The sequence below is a fragment of the Equus asinus genome, chromosome 18 (genome assembly GCF_041296235.1).
Source record: "Equus asinus isolate D_3611 breed Donkey chromosome 18, EquAss-T2T_v2, whole genome shotgun sequence".
NCBI lineage: Eukaryota > Metazoa > Chordata > Mammalia > Perissodactyla > Equidae > Equus > Equus asinus.
Genome location: NC_091807.1, coordinates 39,834,441 through 39,855,566, shown reverse-complemented (window position 1 = coordinate 39,855,566; position 21,126 = coordinate 39,834,441). Strand labels below are relative to the sequence as shown.

At 60.4% G+C, this 21,126-nt stretch overlaps 1 protein-coding gene across 1 annotated transcript; it reads right to left on the bottom strand.

Moving 5' to 3' along the window:
- Nucleotides 1-1,719: 1,719 nt before the first annotated feature.
- PWP2 (PWP2 small subunit processome component) lies at nt 1,720-20,100 on the bottom strand. Its single transcript, XM_014830762.3, has 21 exons — nt 19,936-20,100; nt 18,639-18,751; nt 17,402-17,496; nt 16,883-16,982; nt 15,803-15,946; nt 14,752-14,887; nt 14,214-14,446; nt 13,674-13,817; nt 12,850-12,920; nt 12,222-12,358; nt 11,503-11,651; nt 11,176-11,323; nt 10,697-10,847; nt 9,512-9,692; nt 7,628-7,775; nt 6,927-7,035; nt 5,500-5,565; nt 4,351-4,569; nt 4,046-4,196; nt 3,692-3,766; nt 1,720-2,344 (listed from the first exon to the last, which is right to left on the bottom strand). Exons 1-21 carry the CDS (start codon nt 19,951-19,953, stop codon nt 2,149-2,151), a joined length of 2,784 nt encoding a protein of 927 aa, XP_014686248.3. The 5' UTR covers nt 19,954-20,100; the 3' UTR covers nt 1,720-2,148.
- Nucleotides 20,101-21,126: the final 1,026 nt, after the last annotated feature.

Genomic DNA, 21,126 nt, shown 5'->3' with positions numbered 1-21,126 from the left:
TTTCTTAGTGTTTGAATCGGGATCCAAATGAGGTCTTCACACTGCAGGGCCCCACCTCCTGTTCTTTGTTTCCCTTGATGTTACCCCTTCTCCAGAGTGTCCCTCTTGGTTTGCGGGCTGCACCGCGAGGTAAACTGCCTGTCCTCCAATTTCCTTCCGGAGGCTCCTCCAGGGTCAGTGTGGGGCAGGAACAGCCGTAGTGCTGTCTGCTCTCTCCTTGTGACCTGTACCGAGGCACTAAATCATTGCAAAATGGGGCTACTCTGACGCCTTGAGGGGCTAGTTGGAATTCTCCCGGTCAAAAAATACCTAGTGGTTATCCAGGAGCCGGTTCACATAGAAACGACTGGATAAATGCCATATTCTTTCCCTTAATTTACCACTTTTCAAACCAACAACACAGGTTTTTGAAGTAATTTGAATGGTCACTGTTGGAGGCAGCTGGTGAGCAACAGGCAGATACATTGGATGTTTCAACCCAGGGCCAGCACTGTCCTTATTGACATTCAAATTGTCCTATTTCAAAGACTTTTACAGTTGATCTCTGCAAGGAGATTCTCCTAGGAAACTAGAATAACAAACATAGGACATTGTAAAAGTTATAACCAAAGACAAGCTTGGAATGTCTCACTGTCTTTATTCCTGAACCTTCATCACTGACTCCTCCATTTCTATGGATGGACCCAATTTCTTCTGGACCCAGGAGAGCCGTTCTCAATCCTCCCTGCACTCCCACCAGCATCCTGGCTTCTCACGGCTCCTGAGGGACTGTTTCTCAGGGCCACATCCAGAACATTAGCTCGTGATCATGGGGACGATGCTAAAATGCACTAGGTCAGCTGCTCTCTTTTAGGAAGGAAACACTAACATACAGAGTCTATTCAGTCGGTCTGGGAGCCAAGACCCCGCCTCTCTACCAAGCTTCCTCCCAGTGCTGCTGCCAGGCCTTGACCACACTGGCCACTTGGCCACTGCTCCTGGACCCCACCTGCAGAGCCCCACTTCCGTCAGCTGCACCTCCAGGGGCCTCTGCTCAGCTGCATTTCACCTGCACACATGAAAGTTACAGAAAAAGCTGGGGTGAGGAGGGAATGCTAGAGAGTTTTCCAGCCTAAGTTATGCTTGGAGACGACGAGCAGGAACAAATGCCCAGTGACACTGGAGACCTGAGCACACACTGGGTGAACAGACTCAGGTGACAGCCCCCTCCAGTGGGCACCAGGCCAGCTGTGAAGGGCTTTCCTTTTCCTTTGAGCCATGCCCACAGGCTATCTGGGACATACTGCACCCAGGTCTGCCCGTGTCCTGACTGGAGGCTGCTGCTCCCAAGCCACAGGGACCGGGCGCCTGGCTATATTTGAGAAGCTGGTCCAAGACACTCTCACAGGGACCCTTCCCGAGGGGCACTGCAGGGCAGAGCGGCCCGACTCTCCCCTGTGTGGCCTGTGCAGGGCTGGCCAGGCAGGTCTAAGTGAGCTCCCCAGGAGGACCATCCGGTCCCAGCCCCAGGCTCCTGCACGTCCCTCTCTGATGTCAGAGTCAGGCAGATGCTCCTGCCCGACCCTGTGTAGGAGATTACAGGGCAGGCGGCCTAGGCTGGGGGCTGTGAGGGCGGGGACATGGCCGGCGATCCACCTGCCCTGCTCACCTGCTCCCCGGGCATGGAGGTGCCAGCAGGCAGGTGGCCCTGATCCCCCTGCATGTCAACCACACCCAGGATATATTATAAACATTTTTAGTTCAGAGTTTAGACTTAATTCATACTTGCATTTTCCAAAACCCCATCTTTTTCATCCCTAAATTTATCATCAAAATGTCATATCAAAAATATAAATAACTCTCATCCAAAGTCTATCAATGTGAAACCATTCGTCTCTGGAAGGCTTTTTCAAGAGCAGACACCATCCCTGATCTTCATTACCGCCGCTGGATCCTGAGCCCCGTGGGCCGGGCCTGCGCTGGCTGGGGATGGTCAGCCTGCTCTGCCGCTGCTGCCTGTTTGGCTCTTACAGGAGCAGCGAGTCCTTGGCGACAGCACTGCCACACTTCTGGGTTGCCCTCCCCTCACGTCCCGGGCCCAGGCAGTGCGGTTCAGTTCCAACTCTTGGGGTCTTAACCGAAATGAGCGGGACTGCAAACACGGTGGCTCTATGCCAGCAGCCCGTCCTCATCCTCGCCCCCGTGTCCTCCTCCGAGCAGGTGCTGACTGTCGTCGTCGTCGTCGTCACTGTCGTCAGCAGCGCCTGCTTCCTCCTCACTTCCCAGCGGTTCCGAGGGGCGTTTCATGCCCCGCTGCTTGGAAACGGCCAGAGCGTACTGAATGCTGTAGCGGTTCCAGTCGCAGCTGTTGAAGGTCACAGGAATCATGTCGGCAAAAGCAACACAGTCATCCTTCCAGTGAAAAGCCCAGCTCGCCCGTACCAACCACCACCGGGACTCAGAGAAAAACCAGACACAGGCTGTAGGAGCCCCAACCTGCCTCACTTCTCTCCTCCCCGTGTCCCTGCCCGGCCACCCTCCTGGCTCTGGAGCAGCGAAGGCCTTCCGGGACCTGACTGTGAGATCCATCCCTTCTGCTCTGTCCTCACTGCCCCTGCCCGTCTCTGGCTTCGCCACTCAGACCCAGCAGACCCCGGAGGAAGGGACCGCTGCGGAGCCCAGGGCCGTTTTGGAGCAGAGAGGAACATGCTGAGTCAGTTAGTTCCCCACAGTGACAGAGTAAGGGAGAAGTCACACCATCATGTCAACGCAGAAATTCGCTGGTGAGAATGAACTGTAAGGTGAAAGGATTCGCGAGAAAGGAATAAACGCAGCACACCACAGAGTGTGCAAGCGGTGTGACCGCCCGTGCAGGAACTCTGAACCGGACTCTAGGTCTGGAAGCGTAGCTGGAGCCCCGCCGATCAACACACGAGAGCCAGCTGTGCCCACACATCAGCAACAGCCCTCGATGCCGGGGTCCAGGGACACTGCCTCTACGGGAGCACCAAGAAATGAGGGGTGACAGGAGGTGCCCAGCCTCTCGGACAGAGCTCTGTGGAGTCACGGAGGCCCCAACAAAGGGAAGGCTCTCCCCAGCAGATGGCAGAGTCAGGAAGAAAAGTTAGGGAGGAAGGCCTGGTTCAGGACTCTTAAAGACAGAGGAACCAGCCACGGACAGGCAGGAGGACCCTGGGACCACTGGGCCCAAACACAGGCCTCCGCCTGTGGACAGCGGGCAGTCAAGAGCAGGGGAAAACCTTCAGGATCCGAGCTGGGGCACCTGGACACCGATCCTGAACTCAGCGCCTCGGACCCCACCACTCTCTACACACCCCGCCAACAGCAGGGACGGTGACCCCCAGGAGAGGCCACGCTGTGGGGCCTTCATGGGCTGCTCGGCCTCAGGGGAGGGGCCAGAAAGTGCCTGAACCATCAGGAAGCCACCTGGGGACAGGGGACAGGGCTCCTGACCGCACCGCCTCTTCTAACTGCATCATTGAGAGAGCTCTCCTCTACCCAGGACACGCCTGACACGGGCCATCTGTCCCACCATGCGGCAGCCAGGCGTATTTGGCTCGGGGCAGCAAGGGAGCTAGCACCCCCAACACGGGGACCTCCTGTCCCGTCAGACGACGCAGGGAGCAGCCCCGGGGGAGCCAGCACAAAGCACCAGCCCCGCCCCACCCACCAGCCGCGTCGCAACACGTACAGTTTGGAGACGTCGTCCAGGTGCCGCTGGATGCTCTTCTGAAGGAACTGCACTGCCGGCAGCAGCGTCCCCGCTCTGCAAGGAGACGTCCCTGAGTGCGCGGCAGTAACGGGACGCCACAGCCCCGTCGCCTGCAGTGTTTGTTGTGTCAAGGCCTCGCCTCACACTGTGTACACGTGTAAAAGCTTCACCTCAAACTGTTGTGGCCTGTAAAGGCTTCGCCTCACATCCTGTTTGCATGTAAGGCCTCACTTCACGCGGTGTTTGCAATGTAAAGTTTCCCTCTTTATCTATAGAGACCAGCTGATCAAGTGACAGAAGTCACACATGGATGAGCGTGTGAGCACATCATACCTGGACTTCAGCTTCTGACCATGCGCCATGAGCAACTTCTGAGTCCATATGAGGTAGAATTCTAGATGGTGAGACGCCTCAAAGGATGAAGCTAAAAACTCAAGCACTTTCTCCACATACAACTCCGGGAGGGAGGAGCTGACAACGTCAACTGCAAGGAGAGGAGGAAACCATGCTCACGGTGCAAAGAATCAAATCAGGAGGAAAGACATTCCTGCATTTGCAAAGAGGCCGGGAATCCCGACCACTGGGTCTGGACGGAGGGTCCTCCTGGCCCGTCCCGGGCCCCGGCCCCGGGCACTCACTCTCGTCCCAGGGCACGGACTCCAGGGCCTCCTGCAGCAGCTTCTTCTCGTTGAGCCGGAAGGCCATGAGGATGGCCCTGGTGAAGTCCCGCTGGCGCAGCGCCGCCCGGACCCGCCCGGGGGTGACGCTGGTGTCCAGCTCAAATGGGTCAAAGAGCATCTGGGCGTCCAGGGAGTAGATGAGGAGCCCCTCGGTGGTGGTGGCCGCCCAGCAGCGCCCTGGGGATTAAGCAGTCAAGAGAGTTCCTGAAGATTTATGCTCACTTCTCCCCACTGTTTGAAGAACAGGTATTGGATACTTTCCCCTGGTCCCAAAAGCAGCAGCACAGAAAGGAACATGGGGATGTCTTCCTCTTATGCTCTCCCAGCCACCAGCTCCTCTCTGGAAGGGACGCCTGGGTCACTTCCACAGGCATTCCTCCAGAACTGCTGTGTGTGCGCGTGAGCAGACACACATACAAACGTCTGCCCCTTGGTTTACACCAGGCCCAGCAGGCTTCTCTGTAAAGGGAAAGATTTTCAGCTTTGCAGGCCGTGTGGCCTCTGCGCCAACTTTTGAACTTCACCGTGATGCCAGGAGAAAACATGCAAATAAACCGGCTCACACTGCGGTGGGGGCACGTGCTGTCCTGCACTCGCTGCTCCTGTCACTCAATGGGTGCTGGAGAGTGTCACTGTCAACCATAAGATCAGCCTACTGCAACCCCTGTGGAGCTCTGCTCTGCGGGACCACCTGTACGAGGGGGCACAGACCCTCCCCCACAGCCCCTCAGAACCAGTCCACCGGACGCCCTCAATACAGGGAGGGACAGGATGGGGGAGCAAGGCGCCGGATGGCAGACAAGGCAGCCCCCTGGGACAGTCTTGACTGGTACACGAAAAGGGTGCTCAGGGCAGGTGCCCACCTCCCTGTTTCGAAGCCCGGTGTATCTGAGGTAAGAGCTTTCACAGCCGTCCTCTGGCGAGGACAAAGACCACCACGTCTTACCCACAGGGGACAGTGTGGCCCAGAGCTGGACAAACGCTCTGAGACCAACTTTGTCCCTGAGAGCAGAGGTGACAGGCCCATCGTGCAAGCTCAGGCCCTCACACCCATCAGGACCAACCCCTGCCCCTTCCAGCACCAACAACCCGCTGCTCAGGGCTCACCAGTGGGAGAGAAGCGGAGCGAGGTCACCCTGATCTCCGGTTTGAAGTGCCGAGAGCTCATGTCACCTGAAGACACAGGAACCGCTCTCAGTTACAGGGCAGCACAGCCCTCACCACTCACCCAACAGAGGGAGGGCCACCCCAGGGGCATGTTGTTGGCCAGGGGTGGCGATGGGCCCATCAGGAATGGCAGCCCTGTCCCCTGGCCCTCCCATCCTGTTCACAGATGCAGCAGGTGAGTGCTGGGCTGGGACCTCAGATGCTGTCTCACAGGTGCTGCTGGCCTCCACACAGGAGCCCTTGGAGAAGACACTCTCCTGTGCATCTGGCCTGGCCAGCAAACAGCTTGTTTGTTCTTGGAAAAGGTCTCTGCCCAGCCCAGGGCTGCGAGGCAGGGTGGTTTCAGTTCCTCCCTACCCATTCAGCCAGCCTCTTTGTGCAGTGCACAAGCCACACGACTGCACAAGGTAGCTCTGTGGAGTGGAGGCTCACTCTCACTGGGTATCGTCATGTGAATACTTGCTAGCATTTTCTCTTCAAATTAGCTTTTTAAGTAGGTAATCTATTCCCACGGTATGAAATTCAATGACACAAAGGAGACCTGTGAAAAGTCAGTCTCCTCTCAGCCCATCTCCCACCTGGAGCCCTTCCTGGAGGCCACCGCCATGACATTTTGTGTGTGCCCCTGGAAGTACTCTGCTGGGGGCTCTTGACCTTGGGATGACCAGCATTTGGGGCCAGGTCCTTGCGGGTCCAGCAGAGCCCCTGGGCTCCCCAGACTCAACGCCAACAGCGTCTCCGCCCAGGCTGAGACACTCAGAACGTCTCCACACAGGCTGAGCACCGCCGCTCCACACACCCGAGGAAGCAGGGGCCATGCTCGTCAGGAAGTCCTCGGGATGCGTCAGCGCAGGCCTGGAGGGAACCAGGCCCGGCCAGCACCAGGGGCCAGGGCGGGCAGGGCAGGGCAGCCACCCCCACACTGTGCCCAGTGCCGGCGCACAGAGACATGCAGGCTTTCTGGGGATGGCTGTCCCTTCATGCTGGTCTACCAGGGCCCGAGGGGCCTGAGGCTTCTGCCCTGTCCCTGTGAGGCACATGTGCCCCTCAGGCCTCCCGGACTGCCAGCTCTGACACCAGAGTCCTTGTGGCCCATGTCGGGGGAGTGAGAGGTGCAGGGCTGGGCGCCGACCGCTGAACAAACCGACAGCCAGACAAGCCAGGAGGCCGCGGGCCATGTAGCAACTCACAGGAGGCTCCCTGCGCCCCCAGCCCCCGGCCCAGCGCCACCCGCGTGTAGTGGGAGCACCTGGTCGTCAACTGTTGCAGCCCCAGCCAGAGAGCAAAACCACTGTCGCCCCGGGAAATCAGGAGGTGAGAGGGTGGCCTGCTGTGGCTGTCCAGGGCCCGAGCGGCCCTCTGCCCACCTTTCTTCACTCCCGGCAGCGGTATCGCAACTCCGGCCTCCTCCCCGGCGTCTTGATCGATTAGTGCCAGGTTACCAAACTCCGTCATTTTCCTTCGGTTCAAAAATTCCTAGAAAGGCAAGTCCATGGACCACTCACCAGCTGGAGGAGAGGGGAGGGCGCAGCAGGACGAGCCCCCAGCCCTGTGTGGAACACGCACAGGACACACGGACCCCGAGAAGGGACAGTGACAAGCCCATCTCAGCCCCTCCCATGGCAGACCATCCCCTCAGAGCCCACTGTTGTCGGGTGGGAGTCCCTGCTGCCACCTCAGTGGTGTCGGAGTCCCTAACTCAACACTGGAAAGGCTCGTGAGCCTCTGCGGGGGAGGCACACAGCGCACGTCAGCGTGACACCCAGGGCGGCTGCACGTCCTCAGGGACACGCGAGGACACATGCCCCCAGAAACACTTAGGAGGGGCGGGCTTCTGGCCCACACAGGAGCCCTTGCCCTGCAATGGGGCCAGAGCAGTGAACCCAGGCAAGCGCGAGTCTGCCCAGGGGCCCCACCCCGGATCCTGCGGAGCCAGAGCGCGAGGAGGGCAAGGGGCAGGGCCAGGCCGTCCGCAGCAGCAGCCTTGCACCTCCACAGCACACTTGGTCCACACTGGGGTCCTGTGAGCCCGTGGGGCCGTGCAGTGGAGCCCCGCGCACCGGCTCACCTCCATGGCGTCCAGCGAGAGGTTGCAGGAGATCTCAAACTTCTTCCTGAGAATCTGCTCCTTGATGTGGTAGATGCACACAAACTTGGACATCCCTCCCGCCAGGATGCTCTGGCCGTCCGCAGAGTAGCACAGAGTGGTGAAGGCCCTGAAGCGGAGGGGAGGAGGACTTTGTTGCCACCAGGGGACTTCTGATGTGTGGTCCCACCCAAATTCCAGAGGGCAAAGGCCACCCTCCCAGCATTCTCCACGGCTCAGGTTGAAACTCCCACAGGACTTTTTCTTTTTTTGAGGAAGATTAGCCTTGAGCTAACATGTCGCCAATCCTCCTCTTTTTGCTGAGGAAGACTGGCCCTGAGCTCACATCCGTGTCCATCTTCCTCTACTTTATATGTGGGACACCTGCCACAGCATGGCTTGAGCAGTGCCATGTTCGCACCCGGGATCTGAACCTGAGATCCCTGGGCCGCTGAAGCGGAAAGTACGCACTTAACCCCTGCGCCACCAGGCCGGCCCCTCCCGCAGGACTTTGAACCTGTAGTTTACAACGTCTAGTCACTCTACTGGGTTCTCCAGACGAGGGGCGTGTACCACAGCCTCTCAAAAGGCACGAGCTTTTCACAAAAGGACCATGTGGCTCAAGTAGGAATGAAAAGGAGGCCGGTCTGCCTGCCGCCCTGCGAGTGGCCACTCATGGGAGTGCCTCCTCAGTCCTGCAGGACCAGAAACCTGGCACATGCACCCGCTTTGCTCACAGAACTCAGACAGTGACCTTGAGTTAGGCAATGGATTGTTAGGCATGACACCAAAAGCACAAGAGATGAACTGGAGGTCTTCAGAAGTAAAACTGTAGTACTTTAAAAGACACCGTCAAGAAAGTCAAGTCAACTCGCAGAATGGGAGAAAAAACCAGCAGATCATTTATCTGATGAGGGGCTCACATTTTAACACATCTAACAAGTCAGCAATAAAGAAAGACAGCCCAGTTAAAACAGCAAATGCTCTGGCTGGACGTTTCCCCAAGGCCGACACACAAACGGCCGAGAGCCCAGGAAAAGACGCTCACCACCACCAGTCCTTAGGGAAACGAGAGTCACAACCACGAGCCCCCATCTCACGCCCACCAGAACGGCTACCATGTAAAACGACAGGATGAGTCTGTGAAGGCGTGGGGACCTGGGACCCCCATGCTGCTGGTGGGAAGATGAAACGCTGCAGGCTCTCTGGCAGACAGTGTGGCGGTTCCTCAGAAACTTAAACACCGTCACCTGTGGTCACCCAGCGATTCCACTCCTCGGGACACACTTAAGAGAACTAGAAATGAACCCACACAAACTCGTCCCTGAACGTCCACGGCAGCACCATTAATGCCAAAGGTGTGTGAGGACGCTGGAATCTATCAACCCCGCAGCGCACAAAACCGCAGCACAGCTTCCCTGTCTCCTCTGGGAGGAAGAGCTCCCGCTGCTGAGCAGGCTCCCAGCCCGCCGCCCTGTGCCCTCAGTGCCCCACTCCCCACGCCCTCGGTGCCTGCCGCCCTGTGCCCCACGCCATCGGTGCCCCATGCCCCAGACCCTTGGTGTGGTGCCCGCCACCCTGCACCCCACGCCATCGGTGCCAGCTGCCCTGTGCCCCACGCCCTCGGTGCCCACCACCCTGCGCCCTATGCCCTCAGTGCCCGCTACCCTGCGCCCCTCGCCTTTGGTGCCCCGTGCCCCATGCCCTCAGTGCCTGCTGCTCTGCACTCTCGGTGCCCCTGCCTCATGCCCTCAGCGCCCTTCACCTCATACCCTCAGTGCCCATCACCCCACACCCTCAGTGCCCCGGGCCCCACACCCTTGGTGCCCACCACCTGACGCCCCACGCCCTCGCTGAGGCACTCACTTCCCCTTGGCTGAGTGCTTGGCGGTGATCTTGTCCAGCTCCTTCCTTCCTGTCTTGAGGTCATGCCTGCCCTCAATGGAGCCCGTCTGCACGGCGTTCTCGGGGTCCCAGAAGGTGATTTGCGAGTTCAGTGTGGCCACAGCCAGCTCTGCACCATCGGGGCGAAAAGTCACAGCCAGAGCTGAAAAGAGATGCAAAATCAGGGCCCAAGGAAGACCCTGGGTTCCAGCAGATGGGCCCACCCTCACTGGGCCTCATCATCAGCTCTGCGAGGGCCCGGGTCTGGGCGGGGGGAGGAGAAGCTCCAGCCCCATGAGGGAGGCCTGTGCCCCAGCACGAATAGCTTGGAGCCACATTGGCTGCTTGTGCAAGCAGGGCCCCAGCCGCCTCGGGGGGCAAGGGGTCCAGGTGGGGCCATGGACGCCCAGGATGCACGACCGAGCAGGGGCCAGTCTGGTGGGAGGGCGCAGGGCGGAAGCAGAGGCCGGGCAGGGGTGAGTCACAGTGACTTGGAGGTCACAGCAAAGGCTTTTCTGACGGAGACGCAGGACAGACTAGAAACAGGCTAACTAGAGGAGGAAGGTCAGTACGGAGGCCCCACAAAAATGGAGGACACCGACTGCCAAAAGCCTGAACCGGAGCCGGATGGGGCAGTGGGAAGCAGAGAACATGGAGGGACCTGTGAGTCCTAGGGGCAGCAAACGTGTTTGGCACAGGGCCAGATGGCAAACGGTTTGGCCTTTGGCATGACCTATCAACTCAGCCACCAGGGAGAGAGCAGCTGTCACAAGACATTCACATAGAGCCTGGCTGTGCTCCGGGACACTCCCCTCACAGATACGGGAGGCAGGGCCCACCCGGCTTGAGCCGTGAGGCCTCCTATGCCGCCTACAGTCACCTCGTGCTTCTCCCTATGGCTCAAGCCGAGCAGAGCACCGGCCGCTCCTTGGGGACAAGCTAACCCACAGGCAAGAGCAGAAAGCGGCAGGAGGCCTGCTCACTCTCCTACGTGGATGTCCAATGCTAAGTGACCCTGGACTGGCCGCCAATCCTGACAGCTGTGGGGCGTGGGGGGTCCTGGGTTTACATCCAGACACACAACCAAGACAGGCAGGTAACAGCACGGAGACCAGACCCTCGTCCTGGGTCACAATTTCTGCCCACTAAGCCCACTGTGCAGCTCACCATCGGAGGTCAGGGCCAGGGTCTCTGTGGTTCTCCAGCTGTCGGCCATGTCCCATAGACGCACCGTCCTGTCCCAGGAGGCACTGGCCAGCACCGACTTCATTGGGTTAAAACACAGGCCGCTGATGGGCCCCTCGTGGCCAGACAAAACCTACAGTGGTTCAGAGGCAAGAGCCATGGTGGGCAGCCCTGAGCCGGACAGCAGGCACAGAGGCTGTGGCTGCTGAGACACGGCCGTCTGAGTGCCCTGAGGCTGTGGGATAAGGCGGGCTGACTCTATCTGGGCGCAAGGAAGGGAGAGGAGGCCAGGCCAGAAAACGCATGTGAACAGTGCTGCCTGCTCCCGAGACGTGACCTCTGACCCACTCGCTCCCCTCAGTCTGCTGAAGGCCCCTCCCGGTGCGTTGTGAGTGGCCTGTCCCCCAGCCCTCTGGTCCCAGCCCCTTCTAGAGCAAGGCTCCTGGGACCCACGTCCTTACATCAAGGAGCCTGCCTGTCTGCATTGACCAGATAAAGATCTCGAAGGAGTCCTGGGCCCCAGCAGAGACAATCTCCCCGCTCGAGTCCACAGCCACACAGGAGAACTGGGTGGGGCGTGGAGACGTGAAGGTGCGGAAGTTCCGGTACCTGCCGGGAAAAGAAAAGTCCTGCTTGGCGTGGCTCCCTGAAGTCCCAGACGCTGGGCTTCAACCCTCTGCATGCATCTACACCACATACTTCCTGACAAACCCGGAACCCTCAGCCTCTCTCACAGCCCACTGCAGAGAAGAAGCTGCTCTGAGCCAGCATCCCAACAGAAGGGTCACCTGTGAAGGTCAAAGGCACGCACGGTCCCGTCCATGGAAGAGGTCACAATGACGTAGCCAGTGGCAGTGAAGGTCACGCCAGTGACCCCACTGGAGTGTTCCGTGAAAGTGATGAAGCAGAAGCCACTGAGGGTGTTCCACACCTTGACCTGCGGTGGGCAGCGCGTGAGGGGTAGGCAGCCACGGCTCAGGACCGCACACACCCACACACCTCTCCAACCCGGGACCCCCAGCCCCAAGCACACACAGATAGACACCCACGCACACACACACACACCCCGTGTGGGCACTGAGGCCTAGAAAGATTGTCCGCTGCTCGTCTCCTGTCACCCCGTGAGGGAGGGCTGGGGGGTTGCAGGGACTCCGTGTCTGCCCCAGGAGGCGCAACAAGGACCTGCCCACCTCAGACGGCAGCTGCTAGCACCACAGACCCCTCAGCCAAGAAGCGACAGGTGTACGGGAGCCAGAGCCAATGACGGGGAAACAGACCCCGAACCCTCTCCACCCAGATGTGGCTAAGTCTGTAAACGCCTCTTCGGGAGCCCAGATGAGGCGGGGAGAGCCCGCAAGCTCCAGGCTGAACCCTACAGGCAGAGCCTGGCCACGAATGCCATGCGCCCCCCTCAGCCCAGACCCGGTACCCTAGCCGGCAGGACAGACAGGATCCATCCCTCCCCGCCGCCATCCGCCAGCCCCATGCCGTGGCGCAGCAGCCCCACCTTGCCGTCATCCCCGCCGGTCACAATGTACTGCCCGTCGGGGGAGTAGGCCAGGGACACCATGCTGTTGAAGTGGCCCTGCTGCTTGAGCACGTAGGACTCGCTCTGCCACTCCCACACCAGCAGCTGGCCCAGGCCTGCAGAGCACAAACGGGCTGGGGATTGGCACACAATGCTCCGTCCCCTGGGCAGACAGGGGCACACTATCGACTGTGGGCCTGCCCGGCCTCGACTCACGCTGGTACCCTGACCCCCTTCCCCACCCTGAGTCAGGCACCAGCATCCTCCACCTGAGTGAGGGCACCCCGCACAGTCAACCTCCTGAATCACCAGCACGCAGAGTGGGAATGCCACACAGGACACCTGCTGCGGCCCACCAGAGGGCCAAGGCCCCCGGCCAGGGGCTGCGGCCAGAGACCGAGATTCAGGCAACAAGAGACTCACAGCTCAGAGGAGCTCTTGCTCTGGAAGTTTCACTGACTGCTGCTGCGCACTTGAGCCACCCAGCTGACCCGCTCTGCACACAACAGGCCCCCCAAGGCGTCTCTCCCGGCTGTGTCCCCAGTGCCCGAGGGGACGACAGGCAGCTGTCCTGCAGCAGAAGCTCTATTCTTATTCTCACACAAACCTGAGCAGCCGAAGGCGATCCAGTCCCCGGAGCTGTTGATGGAGACGGATGCAATCCTCTGATCCGAGATGCTGAGCAGAAAAGCAGGGCTCGGTGAGCACGGAAGAGCCTCCTGGACCGACCCTGGGGGGCCCAGGTGGGCGAAGGCAGGACCAGGTGGCCCCTACCATCCGGACCCACCTTCTCCCTGCCCACTTACTAGATATAAACAATTCACTTTGTTAAAGCATAAAAAAACCCAGAGCAGTGCCCTGCACTCAAAACTTGGAAGCTGCGTGATTCTGTGATACCCATATTTTAACTTCCAAAGATAAACAGAAAGGAACAAAGGAAAATAAAAACAAAGGATGCGGGACCAGCCCAGAAACATAGCAGTTAAGTTCCTGTACTCTGCTTGGGCAGCCAGAGGTTTGCGAGTTCGGATGCCAGGCATGGACCTACACACCGCTTACCAAGCCGTGCTGTGGTGGTGTCCCACATACAAAGTAGAGGAAGATTGCCATAGATGTTGGCTCAGGGCCAATCTTCCTCACCAAAAAAGTAAAAATAATTAAAAAAAAAGAAAAGTGACACAATCCCGCTGTGGGATCAAAGCCCAGGGAGGGAGCATGGGTCTGAGACAAAGATGGGCAGCAATGTCCAGTTCACTCTAAGCTGCCTTCCTGCCTGGCCAGGACGAAGGCGAGGTCAGGCGTCCACAGGGCTCAGTCAGGTCAGCACAGCACAGCCTCTGCCCATACCCATGCTGTGCGTGGGCCTGTCAGACTCACTCCCACTCTTGAGCACTCAGGAAACCACACAGGCCACAGAGCAGAGGTGCTCACCTCAGGGAGTGGATGAGGTTGAACTCTGGGAGCTCGTGAAGGTGGAAGATTCCAGAAGCAAACCCAGTGACCAAGACGTGGGTCTTCTTGTGATACGCTGCAGCTGTCAGGTTGTTAAAATCCCCTTCTTTATTAAAGAAGTACCTAAACAGATGGAAAGGACGACGAGACAGCCAGGCTGGTCTCTTGCTCCCGTTGAGTGCCTGCCTGGGACCCCAGGCCAGAGGCCCTGGCTGCACGTGGGACATGCGGGGGCAGCGCTGACTGCACTGCCTCTCAGGCCCTGAGGGCAACCGCCCATCTCCTCACCCCTCGGCTCTCCACTCCTAAGGCCTCCCTGGCCGTGCGCAGGACCCAGCAGCCTCCTGGCTGGTCCCCAGGACACATCCCCAGGATGGGCCCACGGGAAAATGGCCTGTCCCCTGAGCCTGCAGGTCCTCGCCTGCCCACCTCCCGCTCGGCTCCCTCCAAGGCAGGAGAGCCTGCAAGAGTGCATCGGCTGCCCCCAGCGCGATGCTGCCCGCCGCAGTGCAGACCTACTTGGCCAGTCGAGAGTACTTCACTTTGCCCGGCTGCTCCTCGGCGGCCGGCGCGGCCTTCCCTCGGACGGTGGCCTCTCTTTCCCCATCCTCGTCCTCGTCCCCATCCTCATTCTCATCCTCTCTCTGCAGTAGGTCTGCCCTCCAGCCAGTGGGGGCTTTCAGCCTCAGGCCCTCCGGGGGTGTGTCACACTGCCACACGCACAAGGCTCCATCTTGGCTGAGCGTGTACAGCTGCAAAGGGAAGCACTTGCGTGTGGGCGTGGGCACCCGACCCCTGGCCCTCGCCGGCCCACAGGAGGCCAGGACAAGAACCCTGTCTTAGTGTCACCAGTTCCGCCAAGGCCTGCCCCTGTGCACTGGGAGAAAAAACTCCCAACGGGGAGCCAGCAGCCACCGTCAGTTCCCAAATACCCCCTGAGAACGGCCCCTGGGGGCCCCAGGGGAGGGCCCAGCACCACAGCCTCCTGGTGCGTCCCGCATTTGCAGCTGTGACCAGAGATGCCAGTGGGCTGGGGGCTCTGGGTGCAGGGACGTACATCCAGACTGCTGGATTCGAAGAAGCAGGCCACGATGGCGTCCTTGTGTCCCCCCAGCGCATAGTAGATGAGGTTGTCCCAGCGCTCGGCCCCAAACACCCATGTGGACATGTCTTTGCTTCCAACCACAAAGCACCTGGATGGAGGAGACATAGCTCGTGCTCAGGATCACAGCTGAGGCCCCCCAGCACAGAGGGGATGCCCCAGGGTGGCAGACGGGGACACGCCTGGGTCTGCCAGCCTGCATCTCCTCTCTGTGCTTCTCCTGGGACCATGAGCCTCAATGCACGTGTGTCACCATCCCTCCTCACAAAGCAGTGCCTCACAGCAGGGCAGCCGAAGGGAGCCCTAAGAACCAAACGCCGAGCCTGTGGGGTGCCACCTGGGAGCCTGCTCCTCACATCCCCGACCCGAATCGGATCGAACTCTGCTTACGGCGTAAACAGGGACAGAGGTGGGACAGCCCAGCCTCGCTGAAGAGTGGGAAGGCTTGGCCGCTGGGTGCCCTGCCCCTGTACCACAGACCGTCCCAGGAGTGGGACCGCTGTCTCCTGCTGACACACTGCGTGCTGCCTGGGGGCTGTGTCCCCCCACTGTGGCAGCTGGTGTGACGTACAAATCAGCCCCCACCACCAGCCCCTGCTGCTCCCTGCGCACAGAACTCGGGGTAGCTGAGAAAAAGCCAGCCACTCCCAGGTGCCTTTCCAGATGGTTAGAGATGGCAGTCATGAGAGGATGGGGCCGCAGTGCTCCCCGAGCACCCATGAGGGGAGATGCCACAGCTGCTCTGGATGTTTGGGGCCACAAACCAGGCTGCATGCACTGGTTGACAGCGTTCCTCGCCAGGGTCCAGATCCCACTCTGGCTTCCCGTGACTAAGGCCAGGGCAGACCTAACTCAACCCGGAGCCCGCCCTGCATCCAGCCCCACATGAGGCCCATGAGAGGCCATTTCTAAAGGAAACTTCAGCATGCGCCAAGAGTCACCCAGCGTTGTCAAACACCAGGCTGGCTACAGGCCTCCCTTCCGAGCCCTGCCCTGCAGGCCTCACCGGGAGTCATCTGTCCAGTCGATGCACGTGGTCTCATCGTACGGCCCAAAGTAGGTTTTGTCCAGGGCGAACGCGTTGAATTCTCGCTTCCTCCCAGGGGCATGGTACAGCTGAGCGATGTTGCCTTTTGTGACGACGAATTTCCTGCCATGGAAACGGGGGCCCGTCGATATTCAACACCAAGGAGACCCTGAGACCAGCTCAGAGCCCCTGAGAGGACAGCTCTCCTGCTCTGGGGCCAGTTTCCTACGAGGCAACCTTGGGGACCTGCCTCTCACTGGCCCCAAGTCCCCGCTTCTCCTTCAGGGACGAGGCTGAAGAAGGACAGGCAGACAGACCCTGCAGCACCCTGGGCCCGGCCACACCTCTGCCCAGAGCAGAGGCCCCTCAGGCACGCCCATCAACCTGGGATGTGGTCCTTGAGGCCAGGCCAACCTTAGACAGCCCCGGTTGGAACCAAAAGGAAGACACTGGCCCCACGTGACGGGTGCCAAGGAGCAGCCACTGCCTCAGGTGCCACTCTTAAGAGGTTTCTGAGTGTGGCCGTGGGGTGGGGGCTCCTGACTAAAACCCAGAACCACCCCCTCCATAGCACATCAGGGTCAGCCGGGGTCTGATCAACCTAGGAACGAGCCCTCTCTCCTGAGGTCCTTGAACCCAGAGCAGGGCTGAGTCTGGCCAGGCCCTTGTCCCCACACATCCTCCTCACTGTGGACATCGAAGCCAGGGATCTGTGCCACTTGGCAGTGGTGGATCCTCCATGGCCCCACTGTCTGGAGGCTGGGAGACCCTCTGAGGGCCACACCTGCTCTGGAGACGGTTTGGATCAGAACTTTTAGAACCTCCCACTGGAGGTGTGAACATCTGCCTTTGAGTGGGGGAGAAGGGCCTGGACCCTGCGGGAGCACTCGGCTCGGGGCCATTTGTGGTTGGCCAAGACGAGGCATTGGCACAGGCTCCCACAGTGAGTGCTGGGTGTAAAGAGACCTCTAGGTTCACACGAGCTGGCTCCAGCCCCGCCGTGCGGGTCACAGAGTCTGCACCTCAACAGCTCCCCGCCCCAGGCCCAGAGGCCCTTACCTGCCATCAGGGGAGAAGGAGACGCTGTGCACAGAGCCCTTGAAGTGGAAGTGGTGGAGCACGGACCTGCAGACCAGACTGACCAGCAGCGCGTTCCCCCCTGCAGGAAGGGCGCGTGGCAATCACGCAGTCCTCCCAGACGTGACAGCCCACCCTAGGCAGCAGATTCACTGCACAGGTACAACCGAGACACAGTGAGGTTCCACACGTTTCCACTGCAGGCATCAGGACTGCGGAACGTGTGCCCCACGGCACAGGGAGCCAGCGCTCACGTGCCAGCAGCGCACAACCAACGAGGACGCCCTGGCACATCCATGCCCTGCACACACGCCCTCATCCTGAAGCCCCCCAGGGCCCCAGACACGGAAGCAACCGGGGGAGATGACCATGCGGCCTAGACCCCCCCTACTTTGGGACATGGCGTCGGCCTCATGTCACCCTGAGGCCTGCCACGTCCACCCTCAGCCGGTGCCATCAGTCATGACCCTGAATCGCCATCTCTCAGAGGAGGGCAGTTACCTTCATCAACGATGATGGCGAGGCGGCCATCCGGGGACAGACCCACACACTTGATGTTGTACCGAGTGGCCAGGGGCAGAGTGTCAGATTTGTTGCTGAGAGACAAAAACCAGAACCATGCAGTTGGTCTCACGTTGTCAGATGAGGAGGCTGGGCCGGGCTCGGACCACCAGCTCACTGGTCCCTGTGCCACACCCTCTCCTGTCCCATCAGAGCCCTGGGCCAGAGCTCATCACTCACCCCCGCTATTCACTGCAGGGAGAGGAAATAAGACAATGACCCTGGAGAAAACTGGGCAAAGCATATCAAAGACCTTAAAGATGGGTTTTAGATATGTCAGGTTTGTTTTGAGGATTGCATCCCAAGTGGATTCTGCAAAGGTATAAAGTCAGAAAACTGGAAACAAGCTAACTATCCAACAGGAGAGATTAACCACAAGGACAGCACATCCCTGTAAAACTACAGAAAGGGGAAAATGCACAAAAGTGGAAAAACAAGCAACCACTGGCTTAGATTCTAATTTTGCTCTTTACTGTTTTATTCCTCAACTTCTCCTCAACGAACATAGGGTGGTTACTCTAGAAAGCCCCGTCAGAGGTCATTTAAACAAACTGGGAAAGACCAAGCCAGCAGCCGGCCCTGGGCACACCCTGCATGGGCACTGCAGGAAGCAACTCACTGAGGAGGCACGTACTACTGTCCCTTCTTACAGACACAAAAACCGAGGCCTGTGCAGCGGGACAGAAACCCAGGTGCCTCTGTGACAGGAGGATCCCACCCAGGTTGCACAAGTCTGGGAAGGGGTGATAGCCCGACCAGGAGTCCTCCCCTTCACCACGCGCTCATCCACAAGAAAGAGTCAACGTGCACGCAGAACTGATCTGGGCGAGCGCCGTGCTCATCCAGCAGGAGGGACCACGAGGGACAGGCGGCGTCCACGTTCTTGGGCACCTTTTCCCAGACAATTCAGTGACTCATGATTTCTACCTTGAAGGTAATGTCAAAGACCTAGATACTCCTAGATCCGCGAGGTTTAGCTGAGGGACCAGAAAGAAGACACCGGGACTTCTGGGCCAGTTCCACCACTGGCCTGTCCACACCACTGAAGGTCCCAGAGCCCTCCTTCAGGCTGCCTGACTTAACAGGATACTATTAAAAGGAAGGTTAGGAAAACACCGTTGTTTTTCACGTGCAAATTACAACAATCACTCTGTTAACGTCATTTTAGGGTACTTACTTTTTAAGGTCAAATACAGTGACTCTGTTTCCCACAGGACTGATGACTGAATTGCCATCACAGGTAAAATTTAAGTTTCCACACCTATAGACGGTCCCCAGCAAATTTGAAAACTGAAAAGAAAGCAAAGCTGTCTGAACATCAAGAAAATACAGAGTCTCCAGAACCCTGGACAAGGGCCGAATGAGGCCTCTGGTCAAGGGGATGGTGCAGCACCGCTTGCAGGGTCCCCGGTCATCCCCTGGGACACTTCCTGGCCACCCATGCAGCCCAGCCCTGAGCAAGAGGGAGGAAGAAGTGCAGCAGGTGAGGGACACCGGGGTGTCGGGGGAGCCTCCAGACAGCAGGCATCCGCCGGGGAAGGAGAGGATGGGACCCACGTCTCAGAAAAGCAGCAAAGGTGACCAGCGCTCTGTAATTAATCCATGAGTACAGCCATCAAATGTGAGCACTCCCTGCGCCCCATCTCTGCCCTCAGCGCCCTCATATCCCACCTCCACAGGCGAGCAGTGGAGAGACAGAGAATCAAAGAGCGGGGTGGTGCTGAAGACAGACACCCCACAGCGGGCGGGAGAGGTATCTCAGAGGGTGGGCCAGGAGGAGCTTGGAGGGGCCACCAGGCCAGCAGGGCGGAGAGCCAGGGAGGAGCTTGGTCAGCGAGGTTTCCAGCAGAGCATGGGGGTTCCCACTCCCGAGTACTGAAGGCCAGCGATCGGCCGTGGGCGCAGGAGGGGAAGCAGGGAGGCCAGTGAGGCTACTTCGCACAGCAGGGGACCAGAGGACAGAGCGCGGCGGCGGGGAGCTGGGTGGGGACGGAGGAGGGTCCCGGGGCAGGGCGCTGAGGCCGAGATCCCAGGAACAGGTGTGGGCAGAGGGGGTGCGGGGCGGAGCTGGGGGGCCGCCCGAGAGCAGCCTGCAGGGGAGGGGCCGCCATCGGGGTCGCGGAGGCAGACGGGACGGCCAGGCCGGCAGGCACCCCCCGGCCGTGTGTCCCTGAGTCCTCCCCACGTCGCGCTCTAACAGACCTCACGCGGCCTCCGGAAAACGGGGTCCGGGCCGAGCGGCTCGCCGCCCGCTCCGCGCGGCTGGGTCCTCACCCCGCCAGCTGCAGCCAGGACCCTCCGTCCAGGCCAGGACGGCTGCTGCTCTCGAGGCCGGCCTCCCTCAGCCTCATGGAAGTGACAGCGCGGCCCGCACCCCGGGCCCACCGGGTCCCTCCCCCGGCCCCCGCTGCCGGCCCCCCGGGCTCCGGGACAATACAGCGCACGCCCGCGGGCTGCCCAGCGCCCTCACGCACCCGGTACGCGAACTTCATCCCGGCAGCTGCACGTGGACCGCCCCGCAGCCTCCACGCCCCGCCAGCCGGCTAGCAGCGAGCACTTCCGGGGCGGACGCGGCCCCGCGCCACAGCGCCCCCCGCGGCCCGGAGGAGCCGCCCCGCCCGAGGCGGAGCCCCAGCCCCGGCCACGCCCATGCCCCCGCCCCGCCCCGAGGCGGAGCCCCAGCCCCGGCCACGCCCATGCCCCGCCCCGCCCCGAGGCGGAGCCCCAGCCCCGGCCACGCCCATCCCCCCCCGCCCCGAGGCGGAGCCCCCGCCCCGGCCACGCCCACCCCCCCCCCCGCCCCGCCCCGAGGCGGAGCCCCAGCCCCGACCACGCCCATGCCCCGCCCCCGAGGCGGAGCCCCAGCCCCGGCCACGCCCATCCCCCCCCGCCCCGCCCCGAGGCGGAGCCCCAGCCCCGGCCACGCCCATGCCCCGCCCGAGGCGGAGCCCCAAAACCCCGGCCCCGCCCAGAGGCGGAGCCCCAACCCCGGCCACGCCCATGCCCCCGCCCCCGAGGCGGAGCCCCAGCCCCGGCCACGCCCATGCCCCGCCCGAGGCGGAGCCCCAAAACCCCGGCCCCGCCCAGAGGCGGAGCCCCAACCCCGGCCACGCCCATGCCCCCGCCCCCGAGGCGGAGCCCCAGCCCCGGCCACGCCCATGCCCCCGCCCCCGAGGCGGAGCCCCAGCCCCGGCCACGCCCATGCCCCCGCCCGAGGCGGAGCCCCAGCCCGTTGGACCCGGAGCCGCGCACGCGCGCCGGGCCTGGGCCCTGGTCCTCACCTGCCTGGGCCGGGCTCGGCCGGAGGCCTCGACGAACCCTTCACGCAGCAAGTAGGTGAGAAGGTCTGACCCCACGCTTACTGTTTAAGAGCTCTGTATTATGAACGGGAGATCAAAAAGAACGAGACTCTGAACTGAACACTACACTTTTCCGAAGAGTTCTGTCAAATGTTAGGTTGGCATATACGTCTACAAAAAACCCGAAAACCGTTCAGACTTAGATGTCGTGGCTCTTGTGAGCTCTTGGCCAATACGTTATGAAAAATCCCCCAATGCTCCCCCAAAAGTAAATCTACGCTTTGAGTTAGGAACAAGGATTAGGGAGAGAAAACCAAGAAAATTCTTTAACTTTACACACTCAATTTTCACACCCCACAGCAAAAG

Bases quoted from the DNA above. Each gene is read 5' to 3' on its own strand.
- PWP2 (XM_014830762.3), bottom strand. The intron at 13,818-14,213 runs GTAGGTCTGCAC...CCATCTGTTTAG, and splicing joins AAGTACTCTCGACTGGCCAA to GTACTTCTTTAATAAAGAAG. The intron at 9,693-10,696 runs GTGAGCTGCACA...ATCTCTTTTCAG, and splicing joins CCTGGCCCTGACCTCCGATG to CTCTGGCTGTGACTTTTCGC.